General features: G+C 36.8%; 1 protein-coding gene across 2 annotated transcripts in view; it reads right to left on the bottom strand.

Moving 5' to 3' along the window:
• Positions 1-2173: 2173 nt before the first annotated feature.
• The window catches only part of NXPH1 (neurexophilin 1), a 205629-nt gene continuing 184465 nt past the window's right edge, over positions 2174-23337 (bottom strand). For both annotated transcript variants that reach the window (XM_072412940.1, XM_072412941.1), the window contains exon 2: positions 2174-4633. In XM_072412940.1, the coding sequence (XP_072269041.1) occupies positions 3872-4633 (762 nt within the window). In that variant the 3' untranslated portion in view covers positions 2174-3871. The remainder of the gene's footprint in view (positions 4634-23337) is intronic.

Here is a 23337-nt window from a genome sequence, read left to right as displayed (position 1 = left end):
AAAATGGTTTGTAGAAGGTATGTCTTTAAATATAAGATGCTATAGTCTATAACATCATAGTTTATTACCCTGCAGTGCAGCAAAATGCTCTTAGAAGGTGTATTGGGTTGCTATTAGGAATAAAAGGAACTGCATCACACAATGGGCCTGCTTTATTAAAGCTCTCCAAGACCACTTTTGCTGGATCACCCAGGTTCTCCCATGTTAGTCTACCTTCTCCAGTGAAGAGCATTGTCTAATCAGGCTCAATGTGTACTGTGTGCATCACCATGAGTTGTGGTAACAAGCACATTCACACTTGTCGTTATGTAATACATATGAGTGAATAGTCCCTAATAGTTTTTGTCTCTGAAAGGGAGACCCCACTTGTCTATATGATAGCTGTCAGCACAACAGAACTCTTTGTTATACTATGGTGGGGTATTTTCATTTAGTTATATTTGTTCATTTGGTGTGTAGCCTGTGTTTTGGGAATTACTTTGTATCTAACAAATTAGATAGTGAGTCATGTATAACAGTTGTCTCCATAACAGAAAGTTAACTTTTTGAATCTAACTGCTTCTGTAATACTCGTTAGTAGGGGAATTTTCACTTTGTATTGTGTATACTTTTTTTTCTATCCGTCCTTGTTGCTGGAGCAGGAAATTCTGGGTAAAATAACAGAGATTAAGGAGATGTTGTAAAGGAATGATAGGCCAACACATTACTGGACCAGGCTGCACTCCCACAATGCTGTAACAAGATTTGGACAGAAGAAGGCAAACAGCATATGAACTGCTGTAAATTTTCAAGGAGAAGAATCTGTCTTACTTTAAGCTCTGGTGATATTAATGGTTCAGACATGCCTCAGGATAGAGTGATTACACTTGGTCACTTAGTTGGTTCTTAAAGAACCAGCATCTGCACATTTGACAGCTGGAAGTACTCGTAAGGTGCACTGCCTCCCCCATTTATTCTTTATGAGGCTGCCATGGCATGCCATGAATGCAAAGGTTCACTGTCATCAGAAGCGGTAATCGTACCCCAACCTCATGGCCAGTATGAACATAGCCTTAGATAAACTCCCCTCACCTGAGATAGTGACCATGGTAAAACCACACAGACATTTTAACATTCCTATACTCTATCCAAAGGTAACAGAAAAAAGGTTTTCATATCTGCACTACCAGAATGTCTGAAAATAAACAATGATTCTTTTTAGTGAATCAACAATGCCCCGCAACTGACCATAGAAAACAGGGAGCCTGTTAATTATAGATGAACAAAAGTGGTCTGTATGGCCCCTTTGCTAGCCCATGTCCATGTGGCAGTTGACTGGAGTGGCCAGTGATCTCGAGCTGTAAGCCACCGCAGGTCATGCGCTCTGTTTATTCTCCTCTATGGCATTGATTGCAGCAACAGGGAAGACCAGACAAGTAGCTATCAGTCCCCTGCTCCGCAGTTTGCCGCACCCCCGGTTTCCCTTTGGCTGTGAATGGTCTCTCAGCATCCCCTGCTCTGGGACAGAGTGCAGCTGAAGGGGATTTGAAATTGAGCTGGGGCTAGTAAGCAGTAGTAGTTCCTAATCTCAGACCTGCACTGCCACTGGCTGCTGGGCTTTTAGCCTTTCTGCTTCCAGTAACCTGTGTCTGTTGCAGCATTAAGCTAGGCTGACTTGCTGCAGGTGTATGGATTTGTTTGATTTACTCTTGCTGACTTTGCATGTTCCTGACCCTTGGATTGTATGCTGCCTGGATCGACCTTTTGCCTGTTACCCCCACTCTGTTTTGTATTTTCCCTTGGATAACTCATCTGGTGAACTGGTCACCTGTGTAGGACCTTTGACTTAGTATTCTGGATTTGCCTCTGTACGAACCTTATACTGTGTTATCTGTGGGCTCCTGGTCCTCTGCCAACCCTTTCCCAGATGCTATTCCTTGTGCACAAAAGTCCTGGGGGCAACCATGTGCTGGGAGGCGCAACTACCCTCCTGAGACTAGGCAGGGGCTTCCTATAGGCAAAGAGTGCTGGACATGGACCTTACAACGGTCAAGTTAGTCCCCATGGATAAAATCATGTGTTGCACACCCAACCCCATTAAAAATGTACAGTGTCTTGCTTGCTTTGTGTTTTTTTCCTTACACGTAACTTAAAAAAAGAATGCAGAATACCACTAAACAACCACATGAAAATATTTAAACTCAACTTTATGTATTTTTATTTTATATACAATTTTTTTTGTCCAGAAATAAAATATCTAAATGCATACAGACTTCAATGTGGTATATGTTCAGCTTTTCAACAATACTTTAGCAGAATAAATGCTTTGTACATAATTATGTCCTTTGTTTTGTATTCATGAAGTTTACAGCTAAGTCAATTAACATGAACTCGTCATAGTCCTTTGATTGTATCGAACCAATAACAAGCAGAAACATTTACTAGTTATATTAATAAGCTGCTCAAGTAACACTGGTTAAACTATATACAATACAAACCATTCATACAAATGTAGACTAGGATATTGAAGTATACAATAGATTTTCATAAAGATTTCCACCATTTGCAATTTACATGGTGTACACGAGTAGCCTCTCCTTTTTAAACAGTACACTTATAAGGTCAGTCCATTTGAGTTCAATATCATATATTTCTCAATGTCATGAGAACTCTCATTGTGATGGTACTAGACCTCGGTCTAAGGTTTTGGTCTAGGTCCACCATCAAGCTTTCAGACACATTTCTCATTTTCTCGGTCGAGTTCTTATGGCAATAGAGAAGCCAGTGCCATTGGGTTAATCCATGTCAAATTTTCATTTTTACTAGGGCTAGGCTAATCAATAATCAATATATCTTTGGGAATTCAAAGGTTCTAGGTCTAGGTCCACCATCAAAGTTTCAGACACATTTCTCATTTTCTCGAGTTCTCATGGCAAAAGAGAAGCCAGAGCCATTGGGTTAATCCATGTTTTTACTAGGGCTAGGCTAATCAATATATTTTTGGGAATTCAAAGGTTCTATGTTTTTGTCCCCACAACAATATATTTTTTTCATATCCAGATATTCTATGGTCTGGAAAAAGGGGAAAGCTATTTCGTATTAAACATCTGCATGGCACAATCGGCAAAACTTTCTTCCTAACAGTTCAACACTGTCAATCACACCATGTTAAGGAAGATTGGTAAAACATGGAGACTCAAGTCTTGCTTCCATAGTCAAGATAACTAGACTGAAGTCTACAGCTGGTTAGTGGATTTTCCAAGTTTACATATTTCAGCATGTAAATTTAAAACGGCTCATCATCTTTATTTGGAACACACTCACATACCCATCATTCACCAACATCAATGTGCCTTTTACATTTGTTGGGACCTTTGGAAGCTTTCCACAATTATCAAACACTTAAGCAGTTGTTTTTTATTCAGTATACTTTCCTAAAATTATTTATTTTCTGCTTACAGTATCTCCAGAGATTGGTATAAGCCATAAATACTGGAGCCTAGCACATCAGAGTAACATCTCCATACTAAAAAGTATTTAGAAGCTTTAAGCATGGCTAATCCTTTTAGTTCCTTGTAGATCTGTCACTGAATGTTATGGTTTGGACAATGAAACCTCTCTTAACAAGGATCTTGATAAGGGACCACTTACAATATGTATTTTGCTTTATATCCACAGTGGGTTACATCTAGGAAATGGAATATGGAGTGGTTTGGGGATAGTAAATTGCATCTGATAAATTTTCCAATATAAAAGTATTTTTTTTAATGTAGAGTTAAATCATTTGTAGAGTAGACACATTCCAGGCAATTGATGGGACTTTCTTGGTTTAAGGATCCAGCCCGGTACTTTTATTAATTCCTTAGAGGTAAGTCTTGCATACATATTATCGTCAACCAGAAGGGAAATATGGCGTGTCACTGTGGTAGTTATAATCAGGACACACCTTTTGTACTAGTTTATAATCTGTACTATAAAATGAAATATAAATACAGATCACTTTGAAGGGTTTGGAGCACAACCAAGACACATGGCTTTGGGTCTGTTCCTGATAGCAAGTTTTTGAAGGATCATAGTTGCAAAGAGTGTTCTTGGTGGCCTTGTCAACCTTCTCATACTCGATGCGACAGTTGAAGGACTTGGAATCTTTTGCATCAATCACGGATTGCTGGGCTAGGTCAAATTCCACTATTTTGGTTGGTGGAACCAAACTGACAGATACATTCCCTTGACCGGTTGAATTGTGTCGGAAGTAAACACTAAAGGTTCCGTTGCCATGATCTACAATTTTCCCTGTGATCAACAAATTTAGTTTCACCGTTTTGATGTTGGAATGGAAATCCCCCCAGCCGAACATTTTCTTGAACTTGCCCGTCTTCACAATTGGCCTTCTTTTGGATCTGGAACGAGGTCCTTGCAAGTCTGTTGAGTTCCTCAGCCATTCCCAGAGCTCTTGTTCTGTGTATGGTTCTGGAGTGTCATATCTCATATCCAAGGAGGTTTGGTTATCTTTGCCATGAAAAGTCTGTGAAAGGAGTCGACTTATAGACAAGTCTTTGCTATTTTCTGTCCATATATGTTTAAGTGTGGATATGGATCCTCCTGATTTTAAACTTCCAGTTTTTCCAACACCTGATATATTAGCACACAGCACCTGCAGAATGAAGAGGAACAAAGTTTAAAAAAAGTATGTAATACTAAACATAATAATCAGATTAAATATTCAACATGCAAACATTTACCTACAAGTATCCAAATTGGTATTTTATTTACATTTATAGATAAGCTGATCAGTGAACCAAAATTGAAATTAAGCTAGGACTAGGTAAATTTAGCTATTCCATTCTGCCAGGTGAATGTGTTCATATATCACTGTCCCATCCTGGTATGTAATCTATTATTAATGGTACTTTGTACCAATTTACTACAACATCTTTGCAGTTGTGGATTTTCTAATTTTTTTTTGTTCACAAGGGCAACACTAAGATCATACCCAACCAACCCAGCACCCACATATTCACTGACATCACTGGAGGAATCCCTGACATATTTTTGTTCACAAAGGCAAGGCAACCCAACCCACCCAATACCCAGATACTCTCTGCAACAATAGAGGAATCGCTGACTTTTATTTTTGTTCACAAGGCAACTCTGAGATCGTACCTAACCCACCGAATACGCACATACTCTTTAACATCCCTGGAGGAATCCCTGGCTTTTTTTTTGTTCACTAAGGCAACTCTGGGATCATATCCAACCCACTCAATACCCACTTACTCTCTGAGATCACCGGAAGAATCCCTGACTTTTGCCCACTCCCCTCTGTTCTGTTCCAAATACATTGGTTTTTCTGTGAATCATTGATGTTACATTGGTTCCCAAAACCCCAACCCCACACTGTGAATATGTAAAAGATTTCTGGTAGGTGAAGTCCCTGAGCCATTGTCATGAGAATGAGAGGCATTAACATGCCATGAGAATTGGGCTCCCAGCAGCTGTCCCCTTCAGCCCTTTTACAAGCCTGATGATGTTGCTATATGGAGTAATAAAAGCCATTTTTAATTACAGGAAAAAAAAAGAAGAGGAGGAGGAATGTTTAAAAAAATAAGATGGTGGGAATTTGGCTAATGGTTGGTCATCCACCTAAAATATTTACCTAAACCTAATGAAACAGTGGTTCAGGTAAAATGTGAATATAACTGGGTAAACTTTGTCTGGTTTGGTTCCTGACAGGTTCCGCCAACATTTTAATTATTAACATTGTAGGGATTTCTAATATCAGCACTTTTTGATGCAAAAATTACCAGTAATTTGGAATTGAAAATCCCCTAAAAACATTAAACGTTTGAAGTTCTCTTAAATCTTGATGTCAAACGAAGTTAAACCTGAACCCAATCTTGGATTTAACCTGAACTTTATTCCTAGTAACAACTGTAAATTTTTGGATTTTCCAGATGGTGAAGCTTGTCAGTGGGGACAGCAATTACAACCGGAGATGAAGTTCTTAATGTTTCACACTATAATTAGTAAAAAAAAAATTGCCAGCGATAAATTTTTTTTTCTTGTGCCATCCTTTCATTCTGTATCTAGCTATCCATTCAAAGGACAAGACAAATTGCATATTGTATTGTTTTTTTCTATAGCACAAAACAGCTTTATAAGTTCGTCTATTATACAAAGACCAATAGAACTAGATATGAAAACTCTTCCCCAATGATTTTTTTTTCTGAAAAACAAAAAATTTGCTAAATTTCTCAATTTGTTGAAATGCATCAAAATGGAAAGGGATATTAAAGAAGGTTGTGTTATTTTTTAAAAGGTGTAATGGACATTAGGTGGCTCCTAAGGGTCTCAGAAGCTACCCTAACTATGTCAGACCTGTTCTTGTGTCTAAAAATGGCCCCTCATCACCCCATTGTTTTGCAATTTATAATAAAAAGAAAACAGACCATAAAATAAATACAAAAATAAAAGAAGTAAAAAAATATAAATTGACAGTACAAAAATTTTGACCAAATGCAAAAATTATACAAAAGTAACACTAGATTGAATAGACTAAACTACTCCAAATACACCTTCCCAAAAACACACATCTTTAAATAAAGTATTTTTTGGTTTCTTTATGCAAATGTTCATTTGACATATGTAAATAGATAGCAGGCACCATTTAAATGGCATATAAATAGATAACAGGCAGCAGGAAAAGTGTTGGAAATGCCAACTAGAAAGCCATAAATATGTGAACCTGGAAAAGCCCTTTAGGTGTCCCGTTTAAAGGGATTGTGCACAGCTGTTCTTCCCGCTGAACAGTGAAAGCGTTCTGATACCAGAATTATAACTGTAAGAATTGGGGCTATTCTACTATAAAAATATCTATTAGCAGCACAGAATCATCCTCTGGATCCGACCCATGGAGAATTCTGATATTCTTAAGAAAACGGAATATATTTCTTGTACGAAGCACAAATCAAATAATGGAAGAATCTATTACGGCTTCTGTCAGGCCCACATTTTAAAAAATTGACAGTGAATGTTGAAGGAGCGGCTGCTTCTTCAGAGCATTGGGATCACTTTGATGCCGTACGCATAAAAAGAGCTTTCCTTTCCAGGCTCCTACTTGCAGTCTTATCCTTATGAAGGGATTTGCAACCTAATCTCTTATAATGGGACTTAATGCAATACAAATGTAAGGAAATTCTGGCAGCTCTGAGGATGGAGATGATGTGCGGTATGAATTAGCAATTTGGGAAAGTAAAATCAGGGCATATGAAACAAGTGTAAAATATTGTACGGGCATCAATATTCAAGGCTGATGAGAACATGGAATTAGGAGAGCCTGGCTTTTGTTTTCTGCAGAATATTGAGCATCAAATGTACTCAACATCTAATACACATTTACATGGCTGTCAACTTACCTTGTTCAGCAAGATTACTGCCATATTATAAAGCAAACCTACATTGTTCTACATGTATAAATGTGTTCCTCTGAAAGAATAATCATTGCTAAGCTAGACATTCAAATCTTTACACGTTTTTTAACAAGTAGCAAAACATTTTTGAAACAGGCCCCCACTGACCTGTGTCACCGATGGCATTGTGGAGCAATTAATCCTAAAAGTTCACAGCAGAAGCAAGAAGATTCTATCTTCAGGCAAAGAAACCATTCTGCACAGTTTTTCTTTATACCTTCTTACTAAATCAAGATAAAATTACCCGGGAAGTTTCACTTCATTTGCACGGGTCTGCAAATCCAGCGCTGCAGAAGTGGCTCCATCAGTTGGTTCCTGATGGTCCCCTTGCACTAACATCACTGTTACTTCATTTTTTTTGTGGATCAAAAAAAAAAAAGAGAAAAGACCAATGTACAACCAACAGGATGTGTACACATCACCTGAAGAAGAACCTCATCTCTTGAGGACCTGAGCCTAAAAACCAAGTGACTATGGCTTTAGGTGAGTATAAAGGGCCTTTAGATTTTTTTGCCAGTGTTTAGGAACAAGGGGGTGTAAAAGGTAAGGGGTGGGGTAACATTTCCAAAGACCAGCTAAAATGTGTATATCAAGCCAGTTTTAAATTTGGTAAGGAAAGTATTAGAACCCATGTTGACTTCTACAACTATCTGTAAAGATGTTTCCATTACTTCCTATCTTCCTGACAATGTTTTCCACAAAAATATAATGGTAAAATATTGTTAGCAGAACAGGACATTTAGCTGAAACTATCAGAGCCCCAGGTAGATATAGAAACTTTACAAGGGTCCTAGCCCTTCCCCACTCCATAGTAAATGTAAAAGTAAGAAGCTTCAGCTGTAGATATTTTATGGTGTATTACTCCACAACTGCAAGTGAATACAGTGCATGTGAAGGTACTGTTACGTCCCAATATAAAGGGGTGATGGTAAAATAAATCATAGTAGTGTTGTTCTTATACATCTGACCCCTGCACTCAGCATATTACATATAGGCATGAGTATCCTTATATGCAAAAATATTCTCGAACTTCCAATGGTTACGCGAAATTTCGGCGAACCAATTTTGCGAAACCATTGGAAGAGGAAATTAAAACAGGAGGATCCCCAGAGCTGCATGCAGCCCTGGGAATCCCCCTGTTTGCGATCCTCGGGCACTGAGATTGTAGAGATTAATATTGAGAGATCGCACACTCCTCTCAATGAATGCAGCCACAGCTGCAATCATTGAGAGGATGCCCGGCAGACACAAATGTATTAGATACTTATATTACAATGTCAGGAGGTTCTCCTATGCTGGGCATCTTATCAATGATTGCAGCTGTAGCTGCATTCATTGAGAAGAGTGTGCAATCTCGGGGCACTGAAAATTAACCTCCAGTGCCCGGGGATCGCAGAGGATTTTCAGGGCTGCATGATGTTTGGCGAGAGCTCGTTTTTCGTTAAGCAAGAAAGGTCCGATTCACCGCGAGATCGAACTTAATATTCTTGCTCACTCATCCCTAATTACATATACCTGATTTCTGCACTCTTCATATTACATACCCCTTCACTATGTATATTACATGAACATGACCCAATGTACCATTCTCCCATTCCCCACAGGTCAATACTGTTAACTGTTGGCTCAGTGGTTAGCACTCTGGCCTTTTGCAGCACTAGGTCCCAGGTTCGAATTTGCCAGGACACTATCTGCAGGGAGTTTGCAGGTTCTCCCCGTGTTTGTCAGGGTTTCCTCCTGGTACTCCAGTTCCTCCCATATTTGAAAAACTTGCAATTGGGATAATTGTCTTCCCACCTTAATAGAGACATTTGATTGTAAGCTCCTTTGAGGAACAGCTAGTGACATCACTATGGAATTTGTACAGCACTACGTAGTATGTCAGTGCTATAATAAATACTGTGTAATAATAATAACTAAATGTTAAGCTGGATATACAGCAGAAAAAAATGCCTTTCCTATTTCTCAATTTTACAAACGTAATACAATATACATATATATAGTATACTGAATGCAGGGGTCAGCAGAACAAACATCCCCCAATGACTCATTTCAACTGAAAACATTCATTTTATCCTATTATTGGTAATACAGCAGTACCCTCCTGCTCACTGCTCTCTCTATATATATAAATACATACAGTATATATATTTATATATATATATATATATATATATATTTATATATATATTGTGTACAAATTATGCAATTTATATCATATGTGCACATATATATTTATATTATACCTGTATATGTAAAGTGCCCATGTGCTTATTAACTATATATACTTTATATTCTGTAGTTCTAGAGTTAATATTAAACGCAGGTTGAATTTATTATTTTTCTATAATATTTGACCCAGTGTACTATGTGACCATACATTGCCTAAATTAGAATTAAAATATAAGGGTGGGGTAACAGCTTGCAATACAATCCATTGATTGCTGCACATATCCAGCTGGCAATGAGGAAATCAATTCACAAATCAGTCCATTCAGCACATTTTTTAATATCCCCTAAAAGCAGCTATTTTCTACCATCTTCTTTTAGATAAATAAAATTGATTTTTTTATTTATTAATTCTTTTATAACAATCAAAATTCTTTCCATCGTTTTTTTTTTCTTGGCTTAGCTTAGCCTATACATAAAACCACGGCCTACTTTGTTTTTCTAAAATAAAAAAGAACTTTCCTGTGAAACAACACATCAAATTATCAGACGCTCTTATCATCTCGCTTGCAATTTATCAATTTTCCGAGTCAAATGAAAAATGACTTTTCAGAAATGCCATATCCCTGGCAGACTACTCCACCTGAGGATCATTCATCAATGCTTCATTGAAAATAAGAAATCTATTTTAGAACACGCTGGATTGATGTACGAGGCCAGTCACTCTCAGTGTAGAGCTTTGCTTTCATGTCAGACTATTCAAATGGCTTAAGTCAATTTCCCAGAGACACTTAACTTCATTAGATCTACTTTTTTAGGGTATTAGCTTGTCGGTTAAAATAGCGAACATAGCAGATAGTCCGTTTCCCAATACAAACCCTGGAGAACACTGCTGAGAATATTGATATTCTCAGCACAAATGCTGAAGTTAATGCTTGGACCACCTGAGATATATTATGAAGGAGGATAATGGAACCATGTGCATTCATTTAGTGTGTATTCATATATATTGGGAAATGTTTTTACAAAAAAATGTATTATAGATGTATCACAAAAATGGTTCAACTTGCTGGCAATGCTATTCATACACTGCCTATGATGTTTGTACTATCCCTTTTTTATAAACTCTATTATTGAAATAAAATGTAAAAATATGTTTGTTAAAGAAAAAAAGCCAAGGATTCTCCTAACACTAGCCCTGTTTGCAACCCTAACACCAATATTCACAACGTCCCACCCTGTAACCCTAACAATACCAAATCTTGTAAACCTATCACTTACCTTTACATGAATTCTCAATGCAACCCTTACACTAACTCACCATATCATTCTATGTGGAATGTGCTCTGTTTGGGATGCCATATTTTCAAAAGGACCAATAAATTTAAAAAAGGAAAAGGTTTATTTACAGCTTAGGATATTATATACATATAATACACAAGAAAAAGGGAAGATGGTATATAAGGTTATATAGGAAAAGGAGAAGAAAAGGAGTCTAGTTGTATGTCTAGCACATGGTCGATCTCTCTCACACACCCGTACTCACCAAGGTTTCCCTCCTTGAACCTCACCCCTCTGCAAGTTCAGAGCAAATTAACACAACTACAGAATTAGTCTGAGGAAATCACTTTGGGATTTTAAAGGCATTGTATTAATATTCCTTAGATCAGATACCACATAATTATATTAAAAATTTCATTTATTAAGTAACAATATTTAAAAAACAATCATAAAACATTCATACAGATATAGATCACTTTTAGGTTGGACCTCAGGCGCAAAAAGTTTCACGCGTTTCGCGAAGTGCAGTCTGGTGCAGACTCGTGCAGTCTTTCTGGAAGGTTGCATCCGATTCCACACAAAATAAACATTGATCTTTTAACCAGCAATAGGAGGGAGAATAAAAAGAATGAATGAACCTTACTCACAGGATTAGTGCACACCTGGTTTGAGATTTACATCGTACAGCCTCATCCATCCCCTGTCTGTTGATATGACCAGCATGTGTTAACATCTGAGGGAAGGATTCTGTTGTTGATCTGGATGTTCTCATTTGGGAAACCAATGTGAGGACCATTTACGATTTTGTTCCTGAGAAAGCGGACGTTCGATCCGTGAAACGTGTCGAACTTGTTTACACCTGAGATCCAACCTTAAAGTGATCTATATCTGTATCTAAAACCTAAAAAACCCAACCTAGACGTGATCAATATCTATATCCGTATGTCTGTATGGATGTTTTATAATTATGGTTTTTTTTAAATATTGTTACCTAATAAATAGAATTTTCAATATAATTATGTGGTATCTGAGCTAATGAATAATATTACAATGCCTTTAAAGTCCAGAGGTGATTTCCTAAAACAAATTCTGTAGTAGTGTCAATCTGAATTGGCATGTGGCAATATATTATTTTAATATGAGCTAATTGTGAGTTCTCTGTTAAATTAAGTTCAGAGCAAATCACATGGGTTTGGGCAGGAACTACCATCAGGTGGTCAAACTGGCCAAGGTGTTAATGATCCTCAAGCATCCACTCATGGAAGATCAATCATGGTCTCTGCTCAGCAATCATTTGTTGGTTGTTTTAGGGACTGCATCTGTCTCCACAGATAATGAGGTGTATAGCTTGCTTTCAAGGCGGCAGAATTATCCTTACATACAAGTCATATTCATATCAATTTTAGTCACCTCCAAAACCCTAATTATAACCCCCAACACTAACCCTCCCTGTAACCCTACCACTAATTTTTCCTGAAATCCTAATACTTTATACTAACCCTCCCTGCAACCTTAAAAACCATACTTTATTAGACTATTGCTTCCAAAACAGGGTTCTTTAGAAGCTTAGGTTTCCTCCAAAGAATGCTAGGGGTTCAGTTTGTGCTCTTTGGATCAGTTTAAGGGACACCAATTAATTTTTTGACACTATTCTTCCCATTAACCATCACATTATAATATTGTGAGTTGTGGATATAGAAATCACGGAAGGGGTTCCCTGAAGACCTGAAAGTTATTTTAAGGGTTCCCTCGTGTTAAAAAGGTTGAGAAAGACTTCTGTAGACTGTACCTTTACACTAACCCTCCCTGCAACTGGAGTAACCATCACTGTAAATTTACCAATATTTTCCATACTTACTCCCTTATACCACTTACCCACCCTGCAACCCTAACATCAACTTTCACTCTAACTCTCCTTGTAACCTAATACTAAATCCCCCATTCCTTCCCAGAACCCTAACACCAATTCTCCCACTAACCCTCCCGGTAGCTAACACTAACCCTCTCTAACCATAGTCTGCAACCATCAAACTAATCCTGCCAGCAACCTTAACACTAACCATCTCTATACCTTTATTAAGAAGTCTCCCTGTAACCCTAGTAAGTAAGCCCCACTTTTAAAATTTGAGATTAGACAGTTCATTATTTTAGAAAAGGCCAAGAGATATACCAGGCAATCCCGGGATCCTGGAATACCTGGCAATCCCAGCTTCCCCTGCAGCTGCTAGGATTGAATGAACTCCCACGTGCCTCCACTGGGGTAAAGTCTTTATTATCTGGTGCAGTGGACCTGTCTATCAGCAGCTGTGTGCTATACATACTCCAAATATATCCGAAATAGCTGCTTGCTTTGCTAACTACACACATTTTATCTGTTTTCTTAACCTCTTTTGCCATTGGCATTTTATGCAGATCAGAGGCCATAGACATTTTTAGTAGACATCAAAGGAAAATGTTATTTTAAAACTATTTACCTCATTGCCACTGGAAATATATGCAAATAGGAGAAGGAATCATTCTGTTTGATGTTTTTAGAGGAGGAAGGTGGGGGAGGCAGTTATTCAGGGAGGACAAAGATACAGTACGTAAATGAAGCGTTTGTAAAGGTTCTAAAAAGGAGAGAGCTATATAAATAGCTTCTGAAACTGGATATCGGGTATGACCAATTTAATTACTAATGATAGTTATTGTACAGAGCTTTGCTCATAAACTTTCATCATCATCTGACTCCTATTTAGAGCACAATTTCTGGCTACATTGTTTCTTTTTATTTCTAAATTTAGGCTCCAGACTGGCAATTAGGTTGTGGTATGGTTAGCACTTTCTCATGCCAGTAAACCGCTGCCTAGGGAAAGATGATGCAAGCAGCTTCTCTCTATGGCAGCCCATAGATAATGAATGGGAATAGAGAGTGGTATAGTACCATGTACTGCTCCCAGCTGTCAAATGTGCAAGATGCTGGTTCATTAAGTGACATTAGGTGTTCAAGTGACCAAATGGCTCACAAGGGGAACCCTGTGGGATTGCTGGAACCGGCCCTACCTCACCATCAGTCTAGAGCTGTCCTCTGCAGTACCTCTTCTTCACCACAAGAGGTTTTCAGTTGAGTGTCATCATCATTCAGCTTCCAGACTGTGTGATATTGACATCCAGCATCACACAACCTCGAAAACTCAAGTAACTGTGAGTGCATAGCATAATGGTCCCATCCTCTAAGAACCATGCCCTGCACTCACAATGCAAGTACCTAAATAGCCTAAAAAAATTGACCTAGCATGAAAAAACATATCATTTACAAATATCCAATATTTTTATATACAAATTATGAGCAAACAAAAAAAAAATCCTTAAGTGAATCCTATTAACATGTTTGCTATTTGCTAACTGTGTGAAAGAGTTGGGCAATGGACAAGGGCAACAAATTCTCTATAGAACCCATTTGTTCATGAATATTAAAATGCATTATCCTTAACTGATTCATATTAAGTCAATACAGCCAGTGGTAAAATATGACTGGGTAGCAGATCCATCCAAAGTAACTACATCCAAATAAAACATGAGAAGAACTGGAAAAAGGGCAGTGGTTGGATAATTGGCCATGTTTGTGATTGCCAATTGAATAGAAGTTTGCCAGTTATGGGATCATCAACAATGTAGGAAGAAAGGAGTCTAAAGCAAAACTTCCAATGATCCTACTTTTTAAGTCCTTGCTCAGTCACTTCTCATTATGGGGTGACAACACTTTGTTACTGTCTCCCAACTGTACCCCTGCCACCCACATTCCTGGTGGAGAACACAAATGTTGTGCCAACACATATATAGCAAACATGGCCCGTCTTGTCAATATAAGCCAATACAGAGCAAAAATGTGAAATGGATCATGGAGCTAGAAGAAAAAGGCTAGAGGATATAAGAGATTGCAGTATTATATGCTACATAGTGCTTTAGCAAGCAAAATGCCATCTGGTAAGGGTTTGGAACCTTTATATTGCTGTATATTGCTATATCATACATTCACATACACCGAAGACGCTTTAGCAAAGCAAACTAGCTAACTTGCAGTCTTTCTGGCCTCTTACACAGAGCTTGGCGCTCTTCACTGCAGCTATGCCAAAAAAGCTACCGTTCTCCTGTGCACATCTCATTAGCGTATTCATTGGTGAACAGCAAATGTAACATTGAAATGAGTTGAACAGCACCATGCTTCTGATTACATTTGCATGTGTTATGGATGAATCTGGAAAAAACGGGCCCAGCTGGGGCAAGTCGGCATTTAACTGCCTGAATCTGCATAGCGAGACAGTGGGGAGACTGTGCTGTACATTCTCCATCGCACTTTTACTTTCTGCCTTGACAGAGCTGCCTTTGTAATCTGATTTAGGAAGTAAATTCAATAACGATTAAATGATTAGGTAATGTTATAGTGATCATTAATATTTATCCCAGAGGAGTACAGTCGCATGAAACTGCAACAGCGAGCTCAATTTCACTTGTATCTTGTTAACTTTATAAAACATAATTAAATATATCATTTCTTGGAAAGAGCTGTGCTGGGGAAATGACGATAGATAGATAGATAGATAGATAGATAGATAGATAGATAGATAGATAGATAGATAGATAGACAGACAGACAGACAGACAGACAGACAGACAGACAGACAGACAGATAGATAGATAGACAGATAGATAGATAGATAGATAGATAGATAGATAGATAGATAGATAGATAGATTAGATAGATGTTAGATATATAAAAATATTTTAATAACTGACATATTACAAACTCCATAGTCATGTCACTAGCTGTCCCTCAGAGGAGCTCACAATCTAATGTCCCTACCATAGTCTCATGTCATTAATATAGTCTAAGGTCAATTTGGAGGGGAAAGCCAATTAATCTAACTGCATGTTTTTGGGATGTGGGAGGAATCCAGAGAACTCTGAGGAAACCCATGCAAAGATGGGAACAATATACAAACTTTTTGCTTATAGTGTCCTGACCCAGATTCAAACCTGCGACCTAGCGCTGCAAAGGCGAAAGTGCTTTCCATGCCACTAAGCAAACCATGCATCCCCTATAATGTATATGATTAGATAGATTGTATTTATGGATATGTAGATTGCTCAATTTGGTGTCATAAAACATGCATAAAATAAAAAAATATATATAAAATTTTCCCCAAAACAAAAAAGATGGCAAGTGTGTATTACATTTTAAATCATATATATATTTATAGAAAAAGTACAAAGGAACCTTAAGCTGTGAAAGCAATTAAAAAACAAACTCCCCCAAAACAAAACAAAATCTATGACATCAAAGATCATGCATTCTATAAAACAAAAAAGTGGAAGAAATCACAAGAAACCATAAATAAATCAAATGCATTCTTGTTATTACATGAGTACAAGGTGGCACAATTGACAAGCACTCTTGCTTGAGTCTTGGTAGAGTCTTAGTTTGGAAAATCAACCAGGACATCATTTGGATGCAGCTTTCATGTTCTCCCTGTGTTTGGGTTTTCCTGGGTACTCGCATATCCCAAAAAAACATGCACTTAGGTTAATTGGCTTCCTCTTCATATTGGCCTTAGAATGTGTTAATAATATTTAGCTATTGTAGGGGTGTTAGATTGTAAGGTCATCTGAGGAACACCACAACTATGGATTTTGTAACTTGCTGTGCATTATGTTAGCACAAGATAAATGCTTTATAAAGTTTATAGTAATAATATCATGCATCATGATAACGTGATAATTACAGCAACATCACGATAATTCCTAAAATGAAATGTGGGAAAAGATAGTGGACCCCAATGTTAAATCCAATGTAAAGATCATATTAGGAATCTGCCGTACATAAAACTGTAAGTAGTTAAACTCCACGTGTACTGGGGTGTTGTGTTGCTTCCTCAGGGGCACCCAAAGCCTGACATGTAAATAATACAGAAGGAGATCTGCAGTAACTTACATTTGGGTTAACCAAAGCCTATTACCAAAACCAGCAAGGATGGGAGAGTCTAAGTCAATTGTGAGGTCAGCTACAACATGATACAGTAGAAATGCCCATGACCCAATACACTCTAATATAGGAAAAATTAAAGCAAGTTACCCCTAAAACTTGACCATAACCAATTGGGATGGCTGCCAAAACCCACTGATAGTTTGGTGTTCTCAACCACAAGCCTGCAGGAAAAAAACACTGGATCAGAATATATATGGAATGCTAATGCAGGTGTGTGGATTCTAAAAAGGTGTCAGCAATGAGGGTTTGAACCCGCATGTAATGCTTAACCATAGAAAGACCTATTATCTGCACCAATAGAAACCAATAAGAAGGGAACATCGTAAGCGGTATTAGGCAACAAATACTGATACACAGCCATTGGGTTGAAGACCAACTACGCACCTGACAGCTGACCACAATGCAATGTTATAAATAGGAGAATTGGAAAAATGTATTTTTGTGGAAATACCATATAGTTGAAGAAATAGGGTCACCATTGAGGTAAGAGGGAGAGGGTGTGATTTACAGAGGTTTGTGAGAACATGTGCCAAGTAATTATTAATATTATTATTATTATTATAAGAATAACATATTCTGTACATCAAACTTTATGAAAATGTTTTTAATACCACCTCCTGATTTTTAATTCATTGCAAAGCCTCTAAATATAATATTGTTATTAAAGATGCTGGGGAGGAAGCTTTTCCATAAACCAAAGTGAAATATAATACAAAAATGCATTTTTACCAAACTTCAATTTTTAAAAATTTTGTTCTCCTCTGAGACCTGATCCCACAATATCCTCTAACAAACCCTCCTCCTCCAATTTCCCTGAAATGCTGGTGACTTGGGAATAACATTACAGAAATATGAAGTGACTTTAAAATGGTATTTTCTTACCAAAATTTCACCTAATTTGTAGTAATATTACATACTTTTTCAAATATGCTCACTTTTGGAAATAATCCCATGAGTCCCTTTGACTCATGAGTCCCTCTAAAATGTTACAGTGACACTCTGTAGCTAATTATCTTGTCTCTAAGAATAAACAAGGCAATTAAGCTACCTACTGCCACCCACTGACATGGAAGAGTATTACATTACTCCGACAGTCACTACAGCACAAACACAGGACAATGGTAATTGGATAAATTCCCACGGTACACCTGAAGATCTCTCACGGCACACTAGTGTGCCGCGGCACACTAGTGTGCCGCGGCACAGTGGTTGAAAATCACTATCCTAAAGGCTAACTGCAATTTGGTTTACCAAAAAATTGGGCATCAATTGTGAATCAATTGATAGAATGCAAATGATGATTCTGTCTCCTGCCATAGCTTTTTTAATGGCCAAAAAGCAGCCAATGGTGGATCAGTTTCCAGCTTATAAATCACCCCCATAGTTCTGTGACAACACTTTCTTACAACTTATTTTCCATGAATTTTCTAATACCATATTTGTCTTTCTTTCACCGGCTGCATATGCTGCATTTGGACAGACAATTAACTATGGGAAATTAATATCCCAGTAACAGCTGCTGATGGCAATCCATCTTCCTTTGGAAGAAACCTGACCCCTCCATATAAACATCTTACCGTCTCCGGTCTGCTTTATACACAGTATGAAGTGCGGCTCAACGCTCACCCGATAAAACATCAAACTGGAAAATGAGTGAACATATGGCCTCCGCTATTCATGTAACGGAATTCTCAATCAGCTAACACCATCAAACAATATTGTTCTTTGTGTTTATAGAACGGTATCTTGTTGAAAATAAATTTCAGCAAACGCTTTCTCTGTACTGTCGTTTTATTGAGCCAAACCTATCACCTCTGTACAATGGCACAATATATTTATGTTGGCATATTACCAAATGTGGGTAATAAAGGGAAACTTTATATTAATTAGGATTAAAAACAAAACATGTCCTTTATTGGTCTTTTATATATATTTGAAGATTTTATTAGGTGCTGACTTTACTAGCCCGCTTCTGTTTTGTAAGTAATGAGATAAACCATCTGAAGCCACTAAAATTTTAAATTGAATGTAGGGTTCTTCTTTCACTATTACTGTTAGATACCCTTTTTTGGGTCCACATGTACCCATCTATATTTTGAAGGTACCAAAATATCCCCCAAAACTGCCCAGCTGCCAGATTAACCATTTTGTGAATAGAGATCATTGATGTTTAGATGTCCAGGCAAAATTTAGCAGAATATGGATTATTTTGACAGATCGTGGATTTACATGCATGGATGATTTTTATACTTTTTACCAAAAAATAAGGATTCAAAAGATTCAATGAATTTTAATATTAATTAATATTATTATATTATATAATATTTATATTGTATAATAATTAATTATGGAGAGCTTTATTAAATCAGGCCCTATGAATAATGTTTTTCAATAAAATATATTGAGGTCTCCAAAAGTCAATGTTAATCACATCATTCATTGATGTCATCTATCACCCATCATGACAACCCAATGATATTAATCTATAACATTCCCATCACTTAGGGAATCTTTGATGACATCATTGACCTTATTTGGTAATGGACATCACCAGGGATTCTCAGTACTATTATTAAGTATTATACCCAGCTGACTATAATTCAAATACTTCAAAGGTTCCTCAAAATATAATTTGTTACAAAAGTTCATTCAAGTCAAATCCACCAACATTCGTCAGCATCATCAAACGTCAAATTCACCCTAGGGCAGGAAGTGTGTTACTGGCAGGATAACTCAAAAAGTTAAACTAATGCAGCCACCACAGTTAAAGACTGATAAGCTGCTATATGTGATATTTTCATTCTTGGGTTTAGAGTCTAACTTGACAATGCTTTCTAGTTTCCTTGCAGTGCCACTTACAATATAATCCGAATGTTCTGTTATAAACTACCTTTATTACTTAATTTGGCATGACTAATCAGATTAATTTACAAAATGTCATTTTTTTCAGATTGAGCTAGGCAGAATGAAAATAGAAATAGACGTGAATCTGTCTCAGTGAAATCAATTAACTGATTAGCTGTTTCCTTCATTTTCCACTTGATTGAATGATTAGATATCCTTGTAAAGGCTATCTGGATTGAGTTATAAATGAATACGTCTTCAAAATATTTTTTGGACTGTGCACAATAACACAATACCAGGAGCGGACTGTACTACCCTATTCTGCATGTTTAGGAAGTTACACATGTTTGGAATCTAAAACACAAAACATAGATAAATAGATTCAAAGGATATTCATATTGTTAAAAGAAATTAAAATATTAGGGCTGAATGACGCATGAACAAGGCAATTTGCATCTGAAAAAAGTGTTTTACATTGAATGTTGGTGGGATATAACACATAACAACACACAATATAGAAAACTAAAATAAAACACTATATTATGGGATAATGTATAAAAACACAAAAGTTTTGTGTGTAAATGGTCAAATAGAATAAGGTATATGGTCTTTGTGTGCTGTATATGGTCAAAAATATTGGACCAAGCACGGATAATGAAGGGTAATATCACTGAAAACTTACAAGAATACAATACCACGTTTCACATCAAGTCCCATCAGCTTGTCAAGTGTAGCAGGACACTCAGGGCCACTATTGGAATGGAGGAAAAAAGACATTCAAGAAGCCACGATTCACGTGTTCTCTCTGACCAATATAAAAATATCCACAATATATGTGAATATTATATCAAATATGGTATTGTATTCTTACAGACATTAACCTTATTGTTGGCATGTGATAGACATGATAGATGTCATTAACATGTTAATATTTGTTTTTTATATTTTTGAATAGCTTGATTCCTTCGACAGTTTTCTCCTGAAGAAGCGGCTTTATCACCACGAAACGCGTTGAGCTGGAGGTGGACAAAAATACTTAATATACATTGTGATATGATGTAACATGTTTTTACTATTTGGTATTGTTTGTGACCACATAACTTTGTCGCTGTGGATTTTCTAATAGACACGTGTTTTTATTATATGTAGTTAAGGTTATTTTATTAATTGAGTGAGATTGATAACCAACAACTCTTTAGTTATTTGGTCTTTGACATATTGGAAAAAAATAAACAATAGATGTATGATGTAGATGTAGTAAATACATCCTAGATGCCCTTAGAGCTTTTAGAGGTCCCATGCTTCATAATATGTTTTGAGCTGTGGAAAGTAAGCATTGACATATTGGGCCTGATTTATTAAAGCTCTTTAAGACTGGAAAAGACATACTATCATAGGGTAATCCAGTGATCCAGGAAACCTAGTAGATTTTATGCAAATAATTTGCTATTAGTTGGCAAATCCTGGAGCTGATCCTTTCAGGTTTGGTAAATCACCCAGGTTCCTCACGATAGTCTATCTCCTCCAGTCTTGGGGAGCCTTAATAAATCAGGTTTATTATGTTTTTATTGCATTTAGACCGTGTAACTGTTTTTATTTAAGAGTTTTATAAAAATGCTTATTGAGGGCTATTTTACTGATTTTTATCTTTGTTTAGTGATCCGGCAATACCTACAATCCAAATTCCTTGTATTTTTCCATTAAATCAACCTAGTACCTCTAAATGGCTGCTACACGGAACAAAGTTCGGTGATACAGCACTACTGAAATCCCCCCCATGTTTGCCCATGATCTAATTATTGAGTTCTATGGATCAATTACTCCCCTGAAGAAGCAAATATTGTGAAACGCGTCGGGCCATTTAGGATGCAACTGTAACTCATGTAGCATATAGAAACAAATTGTTTTTTATGGACTAATGTTGAAACTTATGTATAAAAACTACCATACCGTAACAGTTGTTTATCAATGGTATGTGTGATGAAATAAAACTGTTTTTTGACACTTCTTTATTGTCATTTTGAATATTGTCATATTGTCATATTGTCGTTTTTCTTGTTTCGATAGATATCTACAAAGTCTAGTTTCTTTGTTACCCATAGCTTTAGGGATATTGGTGGAGAGATTAGTTTTTGGGTCTTGTGGGTGAAATAAGTTTGTTAAACATATTGGAAATGCAGTTCAGTCTCCCTTTGAATCTTGAAGAAGAAAGGTCTAGTTGCAAATATCAGTTTTTTTCCTATATCTCTAAATATTGCCAAGTAAATTCATTTTGACACATTACTCCCATTTCACTTCCTTTTCTTATTTTTAATCACACCTTTTTCTTTGATTTCAGAGAACAGAGTTGACAATGCACAAAAATACCACCCCTGCATCAGTGCATTTATAGCTTAACCCGCTGTGCCCAATGCCAATCAAAGAAATCCTTCTCCAGCCTTCTAATTCTCTCATTAACCTTTGCTGATGTTATGTGTCTTTGACGTATTTGTTACTACCTCTGCTCAACCCGCTGACAGCATGGTTAATGCCGAGAGGTCAGTGGCTCAGCGACCGTAGATGGAGAAAAAAAAAATGTAATCACTTACACAGCAAAGTCCCACAGCTATAGAACTCAATTTAATTTGGAGAGCAGATATTCATTGCTATCTGTTTAAACTTATGGAGAAAGATTTATGAGGAATCAAGGGGATAATTGATGGTTTGATTGATGGGCTACAGCTGGAGAACTATCCTGAGGTTTAGCTTGCAGCAGTAAACTTCATGCCTTGGAGTCGCAGTACAGAAAAAATCATTAAAATTAAGAAAGGACTCTGCTAAACTTTAACTTAAAGTCTTAAAAAAATAGCCAATCAACTTCAGGCTGTCAAGAATCCTAAAACATCTTTGGGCATGTTATAATAAATGGTTCTATAAATGTAATGCTATAAACCAGCAGCAATGGATAGCTAATTAGTTACAGAAACCCAATGGGATTATATAAAAGGCTCCTCCTATTAACATGAAGACTGGTTTTGGGATTTTTGTCCAAGATCATATTCAAATTTCTTAATAGAGTATATGTAAACTCAAACATAAGTTTAGGATGTAAAAGAGAAGAGTTAAATCTTTTTCAGGCTTGCTGTCTAAGGTTTTATAAAGGACATGAAGTAAAGAATATTCTCCAATAGATATTGTTGTAGCATTAATGATGGTTCAAGATTTCCTCTTCTTTATTAAAAAATAGCAATGCGTTCTTCATCCTTGTTTTCCTGACCAGGTGATAATGTTGCCATCTTAAGAAGTGAGGGATAATTTCCCCAAGGTTAAAGAAAACAATAAAATTGGCCACTGGTCCTGTCCCTTCCCTACACTACCAAAACATTTCATACAGGATACAGAATATAAAAAATGTATGTAGTATTCATTTCATTGTTTTCCTACTAAAAAGTGAATAAATAATACAAAACAAGAGAATCAGATTGGCTTGCATCATTCCACGTTTACATGGATGCCTTTTGGTATCCCAATATGGAAGATATATGAAACATGAAGTCTTTGGTTAATCTGTTAAAAGTGTATTTAAACTCTA

Source organism: Pyxicephalus adspersus, chromosome 5 (assembly GCF_032062135.1).
Source record: "Pyxicephalus adspersus chromosome 5, UCB_Pads_2.0, whole genome shotgun sequence".
NCBI classification, from domain to species: domain Eukaryota; kingdom Metazoa; phylum Chordata; class Amphibia; order Anura; family Pyxicephalidae; genus Pyxicephalus; species Pyxicephalus adspersus.
The sequence above is the reverse complement of the archived record's forward strand: the minus strand, read 5'-3'. Positions and strand labels throughout refer to the sequence as shown.